This window comes from Martes martes (genome assembly GCF_963455335.1).
Source record: "Martes martes genome assembly, chromosome: 8".
Lineage (NCBI taxonomy): Eukaryota > Metazoa > Chordata > Mammalia > Carnivora > Mustelidae > Martes > Martes martes.
In genome coordinates this window covers 122,222,904-122,239,613 of record NC_137895.1, presented here as the reverse complement: position 1 = coordinate 122,239,613, position 16,710 = coordinate 122,222,904, and the positions used below count along the sequence as shown (strand labels likewise).

General features: G+C 37.6%; 1 protein-coding gene across 1 annotated transcript in view; it reads right to left on the bottom strand.

The window, feature by feature from the left end:
* Positions 1-16,710, bottom strand: part of MALRD1 (MAM and LDL receptor class A domain containing 1) — a gene marked incomplete at its 5' end in the record, with an annotated part of 744,051 nt that overhangs the window by 501,666 nt on the left and 225,675 nt on the right. Inside the window, 2 exons of the mRNA XM_080810106.1 lie at positions 11,156-11,318; positions 14,575-14,751. Coding sequence (XP_080666232.1) covers positions 11,156-11,318; positions 14,575-14,751 — 340 coding nt within the window. The remainder of the gene's footprint in view (positions 1-11,155; positions 11,319-14,574; positions 14,752-16,710) is intronic.

Here is a 16,710-nt window from a genome sequence, read left to right as displayed (position 1 = left end):
GCCCTACGTAGGGTTTGATCTCATGACCCTGAGATCATGAGCCAAAATCAAAACTCAGACGCTTAAAAGACTGAGCCACCCAGGCACCTCTAAACATCTTTTTAATAGGCAAAACACAAACACTAGATTTAAGTAAAAACCTTCATTCCATACAGAAAATGCACTGTCCTCCCTTGTATTTCTGTGCCTACTTAATGGATACACAACAAACAGAGAAGATAACAGAGCTTTCTTTACTGCTCTATTAAAGTTTACATGTACTTTTTTTATACTAAGCCTCATGTAGACTTTGTTAACTTCTGCTCAATTTATTTCAGTATCTCAAAATCCCCAGAAAAGCTGAAATTCAATCCAGTAAGTTTCTTTAAATGGACAGAAGTTTAAAAACCCACTTTTATGGTGCTCTTTGGTGACTGAAGATATTAAACTAAACTAATAATGTTTATAATGAAGATTAAAAGCCAAATTGAAACTAGAACTAAATCAAGCAGGTACAAGCAAAGAAATGTTTTCATTAGAATAAAATTATTTAAGAATGCAGATTATAGTAAAAGATGCATTTGTCTAAATTTTAGGAAGCTGCTTTATAATGCAAACTCAAAAGAAGCATATTCAAAGCATAAGGGCTTACTTCCAAGTCTATAGTAGCTTGGATAGAAAAAATCAAATAACCCAACCTGAAGGAAATGGGGTTCCCAGAGGCTGGGAATACTCTTCAATAACAAGGCATCAAATTAGAATTAGAGAAGCACCACAGATGACATAGGTCAACAGTAACCCTAGATACTTTGTTACTATATTGCAAGAAAAGTTGGTTTTTGAACCTGGCAGGGCTAATTCTGCAAGATGGAAACAGCCAGTTGTTTCTGAAGGGAGAGAGTCCCATGTCACAGCAAACTAGTAAGGTATTTTGGATGAAAGTAGTCATATGCATTCATTGCTGGGTGAACAGCTGTAAGCAGGTACATGGTTTAATGAAGGGGCAACATAAAAGCAGATCCCTGGCTACATGTGACAGAGAGAGCATTGCCTTTGATGATTCTACTCAACATGGACATCATTAAGTACTAGCAATAGAAAGACACCAGAATCAGGAGGTAGATTTTGTTATCTAGGGCTATGCATCTTTCAGTGAGAAAGTATAGTAAATTAAAGCAGACTGCATTTATAGGCACGTCTTGGAGATACTGTGGCTCAGTTGCAGACCACCAAAATGAAGCAAATATCTCAATAAAGCAAATCAAATGATTTTTTTTTGTTCCCCACTGAATATAAAAGTTACGTTTACAGAATATTGTTATCTATTACATGCACAATAGCACTTTGTTAAAAAAAAAACACAGTGTATATACCTTACACTTAAAATTACTTAATTACTAACAAATGTTAACCATCATGTGATCTTCCAGTAAGTTGTAATCACTGATCATAGATTCATATAACAAATCAAGTAGTAATGAAAAAGTTTGAAATACTGCAAGAATTACCAAAAGGTGACACAGAGACATGAAGTGAGAAATGCTTCTGGGAAAAAAAATTTTTTTTTAAACGGCACCAAGAGACTTACTCAATGCACAGTTGCCACAAAACTTCATTTTGTTAAAAAAAAAAGTGTGAAGCATGATAAAACAAGGTATGCCTATATTAAAAGGTGTGAAACGGATTAGTTATTAAGGAAAAGGAGGTGTTTTTTCTCATAACATTTACCAAAATAAGTTGTCAGATGAATTAAGGACATAATTGTAAAACACTGAAACTACCGACATACAATAGAAAATACAAGAGAATTTTATGTGAACATTGATATAGAAGGCCTTTCTGAGCGTAAAAGATGGAGTGATGTCAGCAAGATGGCAGGAAAAATGGTTCTTGTTTAGTCCCCTCAGAGAAAGACCAACTAGCAACTATCCATAAATAAGGCACATTGGTAAGAATCCCAGAGCCAGGGGTGAGGCTGAAGTACCCCCTTGGCTCATTTTAAAAAAACGCATTTGAAGGGTAAAAGGCGCAGTTTCACTGTGACCCAATCACCCCTTCCCAAAACAGTGCAGCATGGCACCAAGATGTACCCCCAGGAACCTCTGGTTTCTCCAGTGTGAAAAAGAGAGCAAGGTGGGCATCCAGCTTCCCCAGTGGTACAGGTGCTTCTAAGGATGCCCACTTAGGTCTCATCTCACAGCACTCCCTGGAGAAACAAGTGGAGTTAGACATCCAGATATCACTGACAGAGAGGGAAAAGGAGTCCATAATGCAGGGATCAGGGTGAGCTGTGGTCCTGCTGGTGGTACTACCTGAGCAGAGATCTTAGCCAGTGACTCTTCCCATTTGCAGAACCAAAATGATGACCCCCTCTGGCCAGGGAGCTCAATTGGCTAGGTTTGGGTCTGGGTCCCCAGCCAAAGGGCTCTATGTATAGTCCATTCTATAGCCTGCCCACACAGGGAAGGAAGTCTGCAACCCCACCCAAAGTGAACACTGCCTCGGGCCCCACCCAGACAGGGAGCCTAATCTGTGAGCCCTGCGAGGTCCCACAGCCTAGGCTATGACCCCACCCAGACAGGGAGCCAAGCCAGTAGCCCTGCCTAGCTGTTAAGTGGAGACAACAGCTCTGCCTAACCAGGACACCTGAACAGTGACCATGGGCAGCCCTGGAGCTCAGCATAGAGTATTGCCAGGACACAGAGCATAGCCAATGGTCCTGTCCATCACTGGAACGAACCTAGCCCACAGCTCTGCCTCATTGCTGAGCAGAGCCTGAGGGTCCACCTAATCCCAAGAGGTCTTACCTGAATGCTGAGTCATGCCAGAAGCACATCTAAATGTGGAGAATGGCCTGCATCCCACCCAACCAGGCCCAACTGCAGACCCACAGTGGTATGAAACTGATACCAATAACAGGAGGAAAGTTGGGAAATTCACAAACATATGGAAATCAAAACATGCTCCTGAACAAACGATGGCTCAAAGGAGAAATTTTTAAAAATCTTCATACAAAATTTATGGGATGCATTAAAAGCTGTTCTAAGAGGAAAGCTTACAGTTATAAACACCTACATTAAAAAAAGAAGGATCTCAAGCAATCCAACTTTCCATGTCAAGAAACTTGAACTAAGGTCAAAGTTAACAGAAGAAAAAAATAGTAGGATTAGAGCAGAAATAAATAAAATATAGAAAAAGAAAATGAAAGAAAAAACCAACAAAACTAAGGGTTAGGTTTTTGAAAAAGGAAACAAAATTGACAAACCTTTCACTAGGCTAACCAAGAAAAAAAAAATAAGAGAGAAGACTCAGATGAATAAAATTATCAGTGAAAGAGGGATATTACAATGAAACAACATAATTCCAAAATATCAGAAGAGACTATTACAAGCAATTATATACCAAATTGGATAATCTAGGAGAAATTGATAAATTCCTAAAAACATACAACCTACCAAGACTGAATCAAGAAGAAACAGAGTATCTGAACAGACTGAGAATGAGTAAAACTAAACTTAAAGAATATGGTTGGCAGACATAACCATGTACAACCTGAAAATTTTGAAATGTAAAAACATTATAAACTAATAAAAGGCCAATAAAAATTGGGAAAAATCTTTGCAAAATTCATAACAAGTAAAAAAAATACCTTGAGGCTTTAAAAGATCATGTAAGTCAATAAGAAAAATAATAACCACTACCGCTGAAAACCAAGCAAAGAGCACAAATAGGAAATACAGACACACATACACAAAAATACAAACAGACAAGGCATACATACACACAAACTTGATTACCCTGATTAGAATTGAAGAAACAGAAAAATATATATTTAGCTGCTACTTTAACCCTATTTTAAAATTTGAACTACGAAAAAGATAAATACTCAAGAGTTTTGCAAGCATACAGAAAAACAGACGTAGTCAAGCATGGCTTGCAAAAAAAGGTACATTTTTGAGGAATAATTTAAAATTGTAAATCAAGTGGTTAAAAAATGAGTAATAAGATAAAAATTCTACTCCATTTTGTTTACTCTTAGGATATAATCTGCAATGCGTGCAAACTTGTATATAGTTCAGTAAAGACTGATTAAATTTGTGTATAACCAAATCAACTCACAAATCAATAGTGAGGAACTGAATTAGTGAATCAGGGTGCATCCACTTAACGGAATGCCATTGGCCCATTAAAAGTATTAGTGAATAGTTGTTTACAGATTGTATATAAAATTGAAAGCAGATTAACTGAAAATAGTGGTATTTATTGTATTAATTGAAAGCAATGTGGTTGATTGTGTAGACAAACACACACAGTGCTTTTATCATGATGGTATAATTATCATTGATGTGATTTATCCTTCCTACTTATATTCAGACATTTTCCTACAATAAAGATGGACTCCCTCTTTTGTGGTAAAAGGAAAATAATTTTTGTAGAAACTAAAAAAGGTAAGAAATTCTTCAGGGAGTCAGTATGTGGTCTTTACTAAAAGTATTATCTTGGTTCATCTGCATTATCCAGTGACAACCAAAAATAGAGACCTCCTTCAAGTATTATTAAAGACACATACACAACCAAGATAGAGCTGAAGACTTGGTAACTGAACCTCCCAGTGGACCTCTCTTTCAACAAGTTACGTGTTCTCCCAGGCATTACACATCTGTTCATGCATATGATGGTCCTACGTGTGATTAAGTTTTCTATCCTTCCTAGATGCTCAGAAAACACATGCCTAACATAATAAATTATGGGCCTAGCCAAGGCTACCTCCACATCTTTCAGGCCACAAAGCTCTTGGATGTTTCCTCTAGATTTTGTCCAAAAATAACAGTTCTGTGCAGGAAATAGAAAAAAACTACATTTTTTTTTCATTTTAACATAGTTAAAGGAAAAGCATATTCAAAAATTATACAATGAAAATGAATTTCTAATATCTGAATGCAGTTACAACCATAATATAAAATTTTTGGATTATTAAACAGTTATCTTTGATAACAATGTAAAATCGTATACTGCATGACTAATTTATCCTTAAAACTTCAGCTTGCAGATAGTAAATATACCACCTAACCACTGTGTATCCATTATTTTAGATACGGTGTGCAAGTGTGACTTTCGGCAAAGATTTTTCTCAAATTCTGTAATTTTAAGCCACTGTAGTTAACTTTTTTTTTTAATTTTATTTATTTATTTGACAGACAGAGATCACAAGTAGGCAGAGAGACAGGCAGAGAGAGAGGAAGGGAAGCACGCTTTGGGCCAAGCAGAGAGCCCGATGTAGGGCTCAATCCCAGGACGCTGGGATCATGACCTGAGCCAAAGGCAGAGGCTTTAACCCACTGAGCCACCCAGGTGCCCCTGTAGTTAACTTTTTTAAAATTACTTACCAAGCTAAAATACACTGGAATAAAATTAAAATTAAAGTGATTTAACTCACTTCATTAACACAAATTATTAATGTATGCAAATATACAGAATAGGTGCTTAACTCAAGGACAATGCAAAGAGGAGCAATTTTTTCCTGGGCTTTAGAGGTCCAGCCACGCTTCATATTCAGTCCTGTGGCAACACGGCCAGAAATGCCGCTTCCCACAAGTATTACAACCATTAAGAGAAAATTATTACAGTTAATTTAGATTTTGACTGTTCGTACTTTTATTTTTATTTCAGCAAAAGTGTTACTAAAGCCCGGTATTTAACCATTATTCCAGATTTATAAAACTGGATCTTTTAGAAATTATATTGAGAGAGTGTTAAAGCATCTAAATTGGCCTATAAGATACTAGCTTATCTTCTTACCAAAGAAGGCTTGGAGAAAGCAGTAATTCTAGTATTTAATGTCTAAGGGATTAAAGCTTTGGAAATTGTTATTGTTGCAGGGCAGAAGACATTAAAATATTTTCAGTTTTACTGAAGCTTTTATCCTCATTTACATCCAGCACTCAGATACATGATGATATGCACGGTTATGTCACAGGGACTGTTCACATTATTTATGTGGCTTTTAGTTTATAATGATGTTAAGCCTGCACAAACGCATTACGTACGTTGGAAGGCAGGTGCACTTCCAACAATGGGGGCTATAACTCATTTCCTCCTGAAAGACAATGACTAGTGTTATGAAGTAAAAGGAAAAATCTAAGAAAAAGTACTTCTACTTTACAAATGACAGACTTAAGAAAGGGTATTCTACCTAATCTGCGTTTTTAATGAGATAGTTCATATTCAAATCGTTTCTCAACACTTTGTAAGCAAACTAAAATCCAATGTATTTTAAAGTACCTGTCTTCTCCAGATAGGCAAAAACAGTCTGAGAAAAAAATGTGTTGGGGATTATACAATGAATGGCGCAATGTAGAGGGTGCCTTGAAATTACACGTCTTCTAGATTAACTGAGGATAAAGATATTTTCCTTTTTTTTTTTTTTTGGTAGATTTTATTTATTTGAGAGACAGAGAGGGAGAGAGTGAGCAGGAGGGACAGGGAGAGAGACTCTGAGGCAGACTCTGGGCTGAGTCCATCCCACGATCCCAGGCTCCATCCTGACCTCAAGATCATGACCTGAATGGAAACCGAGTCAGATGCTCAACTGACTGAACCACCCAGAGCCCCCTGAGGGTAAAGATATTTCTTGCACACTATTTCTCAGTTATTAACAGTTACTTTTCAAGACACAAATTTCATTTTATTTTTAAATGCAATAACCTTAGAAGAAATTTTTTGTTTCTTTGTCTTGAAACATTTTGTACTACTTTTTTTTTTAATTAGTCACTAGATTTAGAGAAAAATGAATCTGCTCTGACCAAAACTGGAATAAGGAATTGAGAAAGCCAACCTCTGTCTTTCAGCAATACCTTCCCCACTTCCTGCCATGGAGTCATCTAGGGATAAGGTTCTAGAACCTTCTAGGAATCACACTAAAATACAGATTCCCAGATGTACTCCTTGAGATTTTGAATCAAGTGTTTTGAATCTGCATTTAAATATATTGTATGTATATATAAATTGACAGTGGCCCCAATCACCATTTCGAAAAACTTCCAAAAGGCTTCTGTGAGCACAGTTAGAAATCACTAATCTGGAATAGGCATATATATTTCCCTAGACATCTTTCCATATCAACAATGAAGTGTGGAGAATTTAACTTTGCCTGAGGGGATGATTTTATACTCCAGATAAAACTTAAAATCAAACCTTGTTTAATCAACAGATGGGCATTTAGTCCAAAAAATTTTTTTAAAAATTGACTTAAGGGCCAAGAACTCAAGACTTTGCTCTCCTTTGCTTCTTGCAATAAAAACAGTAAGTTGGATCAAACAAAGTCTCCTTCTAGGAGATAAAAACAATTATAAATTTATGGTACTTAGCTACAAACCAATTTACATGCTATGGTAAAATTGCCTGAGCTAAAAGACTAGGCTAATTAAACCGAATCTGGAGGTCAGAGTAGAAAAGTCTGAGATCATATAAAACTACAAACAGGGAGTTCAGTCAGTTGAGCACCCAACTCTTGGTTTCCCCTCAGGTCATGACACAACAATTCCAAATCTACAATATTCTAAAGATATTTAAATTTGAATTAGCTTCAAAGCCCAGGTGTTAGGCAATCCAAATATCCTAATTCAATGTTAAGCAATTAAAAAAAATTCTCAACGGACTAGGACTAATGTTATTGCTGAGTTCCCCAGTAGTACCCGGTATGCGAATGGATATAAACTCACTTTTCTTCTGAGATTTTTTTTTTCTTTTTAACTACATTATGTTTCTTTTTCCAAAACACTAAGAAAATAACTTTTCAACTAAATGTTCCCTGTCACTGTATAAGTTAAAGGAAATGGAAATTTCACCCAACCCCAATCTCAAAAGAACATGCAAATCGCAACTGATGGTATTTACATTGAAAGCACTTTACTTCATTTCACCGGAGTATCGCTGAGAACAGTATTGATCTCTGTGTGCCTTGATTTCAATCCTAGGTAAAAATCACGCTTAGGTGCCCTTAGTTGGGCCTTGCTGAGCAGAGTGTAGAAAGAATCCATTCGCCAAGCCCTGTGCCAAGGCCGTGGCTGCATGTCCCCAGCCCGAGAAAGAGATACCTTTATCGAAGTCATATTAAAGTGCTGAATAAACCAGCGGTACTCTCCACAAAGTGAAAACTAAAGATGTAATCCTTTTTTTAAGCTACATTTCCGATACTTAGGCTTATGAGGCCATGAAAGCGTGAAGACCAAACGGTAGAATGTCCCTTGGAACATCGCTTCTTTTAGCTTTTACCACAACATTTTCATCATGAATCACACATATTAAGATGTTATCTAAGGGGCACCTGGGCGGCACAGTTGGTTGCATCTGACTCCTGGTTTCAGCTCAGGTCATAATCGCAGAGCCGTGGGACTAAGGCCTGTATCAGGCTCTGCACTGGGCGTCAAGTCTGTTTGAGATTCTCTCTCTCCCTCTGTCCCTGCACTCCCCACCCCCAATTTCTCTCTATATAAAATAAGGAAATAATTTTTTAAAAAAAAGTTGTTACCTAAGACTTGACTGCACAATGAAAACTTCCCGACATATTCCCACACCACCATTACTTTCCTAGACTTTTTATGGCTTCATTAAGTATATGAAGTGAGAGAATATTTTGAAATATACTAATGTGCTCTTTTTCTTTTGCAGTTCTGATTTTTACCAACCTGAGCCTGAACCCATCTCTGCCTTTAGGAGAGCTGCTATCACAGAATGTGAAGACGAAGAAAGAATTGGTCCAGAGCTTTTTGATTTTCAAAATTGGGTTCTGAAAACTATTTCAAACACAATGGGCTTAAAAACCTGGCTTTACATTTCTGGAGTCAAACATCTGAGAGAAAAAAGCATTTTCTAAGTTAGAAAAAGCTTCCCTTTGAATCTTGGAACACTGAAAAAATAAAATGAAAAAAAAATAGCGGAAGAAAGAAAGAAAGAAAGAGAGCCTCCCTTTAAATATAATAAAATTTGGAAAATGGAGCTTGGAGATTTACTATAAGCCACTGAGTAGGATGGATATACGATGCATAAAAACTATTCCTTAGGACAAAGTAAAAATGTCAAACCTTCCTTGGCTGCAGAAGGAGCCTAGAGAGAGGGGAGAGGACAGCTAGGGGAGATGCAAGCTTTGGGACCATCACTCCCTTTTCCAGATTCATTGTCATGTAGAGCACATCTATTAAACATTATCTGACCACTGAATATTATTTAGGGACACCTGGGTGGCTCAGTCCATTAAGCGACTGCCTTCAGCTCAGGTCACGATCCCAGAGTCCTGGGATCGAGCCCTGCATCAGGCTCCTTGCTCTGCAGGGAGCCTGCTTCTCCCTCTGCCTCTGCCTGCCGCTCCCCTTTCATGGGCATGCTTGCTCTCTCTCCCTCTCTCTCTCTCTCTGTCAAATGAATAAATAAAATCTTTAGAAATTTTTTCTTACTTAAAATATATTTTTTTGCTTGCAGCCTATAATTATAAAGCACAAATATATAGGTTCTAATCATCAACTAATTCATTCAACAAATAATTATGGAGACTTACTATGTATCAGTCATTTAGAAATAATGCAGTAAAGAAGGAAGCCTCAGACCCTGTAATTCCTCAGAGGCTGAACAGTCTATGTGGGGGATGGGCAAGGCAAGGAGAAGACAAGGAAGTTAAAAGCCAACTCTATTACTGTGCTTATAACATGCTACCATGTTTCTATTCATACCTTTACTACATAGAAGGGAGATTCTAGTCCGCCTTTTTCTTGGTGGAAATACAGATTATGAAGGCAGTGTGGTTTATTTGGATGTGTCAGAGAAACTTCCTATAATTGACCTTTGCTTTTCTATGAGTCAGAAGCAGCCCACGGAAAATTTGTAGACAGAAACCTCCAAAATTAACTGCCAACTGTTGAAAGTGATCTAAACACTTGGTATTCATATCTGCCACTCTATATACTTTGGGCAACATGGTTGCTAATATCGAAATCAAATGATGGTAAAACTGGAACCATTTCAACAAAATAAAACAAAAGAGAGATCAGAAAACCAGAGTAAAAAAGTCAGCCCAGAAGGTATTATGGCTCTCTTCAAGTACCAGGTCATGTTAGCCAGGGCAACATCGGACCGGCAGCAGACACGCCACTGTTAGTTTTCTTTGAAACAGAAGCCACACAAGGAGAGCTCTTGAAGGTGTGAAGGCATAAAGGTTTTGGAAACATTCTCTGTAATATAAACGGGGATCCCCTTGCTGTCTTCAGTAATACTTCCATGAAACCATTAAAAGGAAAGAATGACAGGTGAGATCTGCTAAGAAGGAAGCACTCAATATATCTATGGCCTATAAAACAGGGAGAGGTGTAAGTTATGAAGCCTTGGAAAGAAAAGACCAAAATAAATGACAATGAAGATCAAAGACTGGAAGAGGAGGGAAGGAGTAAGGAGAAGGAGGAGCTAAAAAAAAGAAAACAGATAAAAGAGTTGGACAGGGGAAGGAATGAATAGATAATTTTTTAATAAAAAAAATGTTTTTTTAGTTTTTTAAGTAGGCGTCAAGCCCAACATGGGGCTTGAACTCACGACCCTGAGATCAAGAGTCACATGCTATACTGACTGAGCCAGCCTGGCATCCCTGAATAGATAATTTTAAAACAACATATTAATAGTGCTTTTCAATGAGTAGTTATATTACAAATTATTTTTCTTATTTTTTCTTATATTTTCTTTTCTCTAGTTTCTATGACTTTTATGAGCATTCACAGCCTTTTCTATTATTTTTTAAGATTTTATTTATTTATTTTGAGAGAGAGGACAAGTTTCATAAGGAGCAGAGGGAGAAGCAGACTCGAGTGGGATGAGGGGCAGAGAGAGAGGGAGAAGCAGACTCTCTGCTGAGCAGGGAACCCACTGTGGGGCTTGATCCCAGGACTGCGGGTTCATGACCTGAGCTGAAGGCATACTCTTAACCAACTGAGCCACCCAGAGGCCCTGATTCACAGCTTTTTTTCAACTGAATGGCTGTATTTTTTTTCTCAATTTTATATGAAAGAGTACACTTAGCCCATTTAGTCTGTAATTTCATCATTCATTGGCTTAGGGTAAGACAGTATGGCAAGAATTTGGGAACTGCTTAACACATAGTTCTTAAGAGACATGTTCAAAGCATGTGGTCACTTACGTTGTATGATCCACCAGTGGCCTGTGATTTTCTTCCCCATGATGAATACTGATTCCATTACCAAGTCCCCATCTGAATGTGTTTGAATCTTGAATTAGGTTTTCTGGGATTGGCTGGTACCACTGACACAGGCTTCCTTTTTCAAAGCTGCAAACTTTCGTAGCTTGAATAGAATAGAACAAAGACAAATGAGCTAATCACAATAAATGTGTCCACAAAAGGTAATTTCTACCTGTATCAAGCACTTTCTTACTATTTAGTTTTTTAAAATTATTTCTTAAGCATAATTAAAATTTAGAAAAATGATTTCTATTATCATTAGAAGAGTTTTAAAGAGATCTATGTATACTATATTCAAATATCTTAAGCAGCTATAACATGGAAATAAATGCATATACTGAAGAATTTGTTCTGATAAGGTGAGATTTTAATTAGGTCCTCAAACAGCAATCTCGGAATTTCAAGTCTCTTTTAAACATTGCTTACCAAGTTCTGGTAAGTCTGTTCTGCCATAGTATTATTACAAAGCTGAACTTCAGCTCAGCCTTTGAAGGGGTTAGTCTAAATTCCAAACTCCTTAAGCTCAAAGCAATAATATTTTCCTTGAAAGTTTTTAATGTCCTTGTAATGACTGTAACTTAATATCACATGAAATTACAAGTCCATGCGGTGCCTGGGTGGCTCAGTAGGTTAAAGCCTCTGCCTTCGGCTTGGCTCCTGATCCCAGCATCCTGGGATCGAGCCCCGCATCAGGCTCTCTGCTCAGCAGGGAGCCTGCTTCCCTTCCTCTCTCTCTGCCTGCCTCTCTGCCTACTTGTGATCTGTCAAATAAATAAATAAAATCTTTACAAAAAAAAAAAAAGAAAGAAATTACAAGTCCAGTGATTTGTGAAATACATAGGCTGTGTGTGAAATGTTCTTTCTTCCTCTCTGAACATGTCCGTGTGTCTGTCTTAAATTCTCCACTGTTCCTATGTGTGCTATAGAAGACTCCAGACTGGGGCACCTGGGTGGCTCAGTGGGTTAAGCCTCTGCCTTCAGTTCAGGTCATGATCTCAGGGTCCTGGGATCAAGCCCCACATGGGGCTCTCTGCTCAGCGGGGAGCCTGTTCCCCCTCTCTCTCTCTGCCTGCCTCTCTGCCTACTTGTGATATCTCTCTCTCTCAAATAAATAAAATCTTAAAAAAAAAAAAAAGACTCCAGATTTTAAATAGTATAAGCAATGCTGGCAAACCATCACCATTTTTTAGGAACTTGAGTTCATGCTTTAATGTAAAGTTTGAGAAGGAAACACTCCATCAAAAAAAAAAAAAAAAAAAAAGTGATTTTTAGTCCTGACATTCAGGCATGTCATTTAATCTCTGACATTAATAGTGATCATATAATTATATTAATCTTGTGAAGAGATTTAAAATTGTTTTTTTTTCCTTGTTTCAGAGGTAGAGTTCAGCGATTCATCAGCTGCATGTAATATCCAGTGCTCATTCCATCACCTGCCCTCCTTAATGCCCATCACCCAGTTACCCCATATCCCACCCACCAGACATTAAAAATTCAACAGGATTCTGTTCTTTATATCATTAAAAAAGAAAGTAGTCATTGATTTTTTTAAAATTATAGGGCATAAAGTTTTAGTCAAGCAAGATGAATGAGCTCGAAGATTTGCTCTACAACATTGTACACATAGTCAACAATAATATATCACGCACTTAAAAATTTGTTAAGAGGGCAGCTCTCGTGTTGTGTTCCTCATAAAATAAAAAGCATTAAAAATGCAAGACCATAGGTAACAGACAGATTTATTATGTAACAGCTGCTCTTACAAAAAGATGGAGGAAGAAAGACCACATAATTTGTTGAGAGTAATAAATGCAGTTCTTGTGTATTCAAAGTAAATTAATAACCCCAGGATTTTAAAATAATAATTTTACAGGAGACATTCATTCAGGACATTTAAAGAACTTTATCAAAACTGCCTACCCAATCATCGATGACGTTATTAAAATTGCAAAGGTGAACAAAGAAGTCACTATTCACTAAAGATACTCACTAGGCAGAATTAACTCAATTTTGTGTAAACTTTCAGAAACACAACTTATGTGTGATCAAAACAGGATATGGTCTTCCCACGAGGAATACCATAACACTTTCCATTATATTATCTCCCATCTGCAATGCACCGTATGTATCCCTAGCCAACTTGAGTTAATGACTATGTTGTCTCATTCACAGAGTGAGTTAGCTTTGATTTTATGAGTTTTGGGGTCTAGCTAAGTTGGTTAATTTATTGTGTATCTATACATTAAGAAGCATATCTTTTTCTATGTTAAATTAATATGAACCTTATTTGGCTTTTCAAGTTTTAGATTTTCTGCATAATGCTGACGGAAGATAGAACAGAGTTCCACTACACTCTGTATTATCTGCATGGTTTGAACCCTTCATATCATTAAGACACTTGAGAAATATTACAGTATAAGAAATTCATATACCATCCAATAAATAGTAGGGAAGGGGAAAAAAAACAAAACTGTCCACTCCTTTTTTTTTTTTTTTTGAAGATTTTATTTATTTGACAGACGGAGATCACAAGTAGGCAGAGAAGCAGGCAGAGAGAAAGAGAGAGAGAGGAGGAAGCAGGCTCCCTGCTGAGCAGAGAGCCCGATGCGGGGCTCAATCCCAGGACCCTGGGATCATGACCTGAGCCGAAGGCAGAAGCTTTAACCCACTGAGCCACCCAGGCGCCCTGAGTGTTCACTCCTTCTGAGCTTGTGCTTTGCCCCTGCAGGCACACAGATCAATTTTTTTTTCCTCTAAGATTGTATCTCCGGCTGAGAAGTTCACTTCTAAATTAAAAATCTGCCCTAAAAGCCAGAGATTGGCAGATGCCAATAAGTAAAAACCATCTTTCAATAGCACACAGGTGCTGAAGGGCCCATCTGTATTAGAACTGGTTCTTGTGAATTCTATGTATTTAACATAGTATTCATTTTCTATTTTGGCAATGGCAAAATTTGAACAAATTCATCTAATTTGAGAGTATTATAATACTTCCATTTTAAACATTCCTATTTCGTGAGTGTGAGGAATAGAAGAGAGACGATTGGTGGAGGTGGGGAGTGGATAAAAAAGAGCTAGTCAATCACAGTCCCAGAGTTAAGTAAAGTCCATGAAACAAGTGTTTTGAATCCAAAACTTCAATTTAGAAACACTTACCTCTTGTTGAGCATCACAGAAGAATGCAATGCTGATTCTTCTACTATAATTTTCTATACAAGCAACTTTTACGTTTAAGAACCTATTCTAAGCCAAGTCGAAAATTTCTAACTAGGACATGAGGCCATGCTACTTAAAGATCATACTAGTATCATCTTATCCATCTTATGCTATGTTTTAATACAAAAGAGGAATTCACCTACCACAGAATGATTCATCCGACTGGTCGGGACAGTCATTTCTAAAGTCACATTTCTGGATTTTTTCGACACAGTGACCATCGGACCTGCAAACAAATTCATCGTCTGTACAGTTGTGTGGAGGCAACGTTACTGGAGCTGACATTTCTGGTGGAGTTGGGAGGTCCACTGGCAAAGTACCTTGGTAAGGGATAACATACAGGCATAATTCAGTAGATTCTCCATTTAAGATTTGACACAATAAGCTTTTCTAAGTATGTTTCACATTCAGTATTATAAAGAACATTTGGTAGTTTTTGGTAATGTGCTGAATTTCACGTAAGCATAGAAGTTGGAGTTCTTGGTCTTAGCAACAACAAATATTGGATATAAATAGATGAAGGTACAGATAGAAATTACTGAAAAACTGTTTAAAACTCACTGAATAAATAGGAGGCTCAAGGACGGGGCTGGGATCCCTGGGAATCAAGGGAGTCCCAGATGCTGGCATTAGGAACCAGCTTTAAGGTCTGGTTAAACCTTCTAGTCCACCAGGTAAATAAACATGGCTCTTCCACTGCAACAATTAATCCAGCAGCTCCTCATCCCTGTGTCACCTGCCCTTACATATTCAAAGTTGCAAGAGAGAGATTCATATGCAAGTATTTATATAATTAAGATAATTTCTGAAATTACAGAGCTGAGAAGAAATTTATAAAGCTAATTTATACTGTAAGTTAGTCAATCAACATTTATTAATAACACCCCGTATCGTGGGCATGGTAGTTGCAACAGACTGAAAGCCAAAGGTTTTCATTGCTGTCAAATAATTTACTGAGTAGTGGATAAGGCACTCAGGTCAATCTTTCATTATAGTTCCATAGGATACATGTATGAGAAAGAGTATAACACCATGGAAGCAAGAAGGACACCTACCCTTTCACTCCTGCATTCATAGGACAATTCACAGACTGTGGTACATGGTGGGCGCACTATCATCACTTAGAAACGAGTGAATAGACAGATGGAAGGATGGATGGATGGATGGATGAATGGATGGATGGATGGGTGGATGGCAGAGGGAATGAACAGATGGACAACTGGAAGACTGTACAGTGTATAGAAAACACACGAAAAGCATACATTAGATGGGAGGTAGGGAAGACTTCCTGGAAAAATTATGTCTTCAGTTTAAGCTTTATCTTTTTAAAAGATTTTATCTACTTACATGAGAGAGAGAGAGAAAACACATATGCACAAGCAGGGGGAGGGGCACAAGGAGAGGGAGAAACAGACTCCCCAGTGAACACAGAGCCCCACACAGGGCTTGAACCCAGGACACTGAGATCATGATGATCATGCTGCAAGCCAAAGTCAGACACTTAACCAACTGAGCCACCCAGACATAAGTTTTTAGCTTTAAAAGATGAGGCATTGCAGGCGAGATGAAAATTGGTATAAGGTCCTTTTGGACAATGAGCAAAGATTTGTGTGAAGGCAGAAAAATATACTGGCCCATCGTTTTTCGAATGCTGTGAGAATTTGGCATGGGGAACCTCTTGTGATAGAATAAGAATGCATGTGATAAAGTCACTAGATGTGGAACTTGTTGGGAGACAATTAGCACATCATAAAGAGCTAAGTGGGCCCAATTTAGGAGTTTGAAATAAATATAAAAAGTGGTGGAGAAATGCCAAGGTACACAATCTCCACTTTAAGAGATACTTTTCTGGCATTAGTGTGAAGAATGATTTGCAGGTGGTTCTGACAGGAACAAGAATAGCTAAGCTTTTACTTTAATTCCAGGCAACTAATAAACCAAAGCAGAGAGAGTATGAGGGAAAAGCAGAGACCTGAGCAATATCAAACACCCAGTACCTAGAGGACTGGGGATTTGGGTGGTATTGGGAATTTGAGGAAAGTCCAAAAAATACTACTTGGCTTCTCAGCTCAAGTTTTGAAATAATTAAGAATAAGACAAAAGCATATAAGATAAATCAAAATATCAACATTTTATGGATGAAGTTAATAATGATCTATTATCTATAGACAAGTGCTCTTTTAAAGCATAAAACTCAGAAAGAAACAGCCTAAGTTATAATCTGTACTGGAAACTTCCAGCTCTCCTTGTACAGAAGGAAGCCTACCATTGTGAACTAC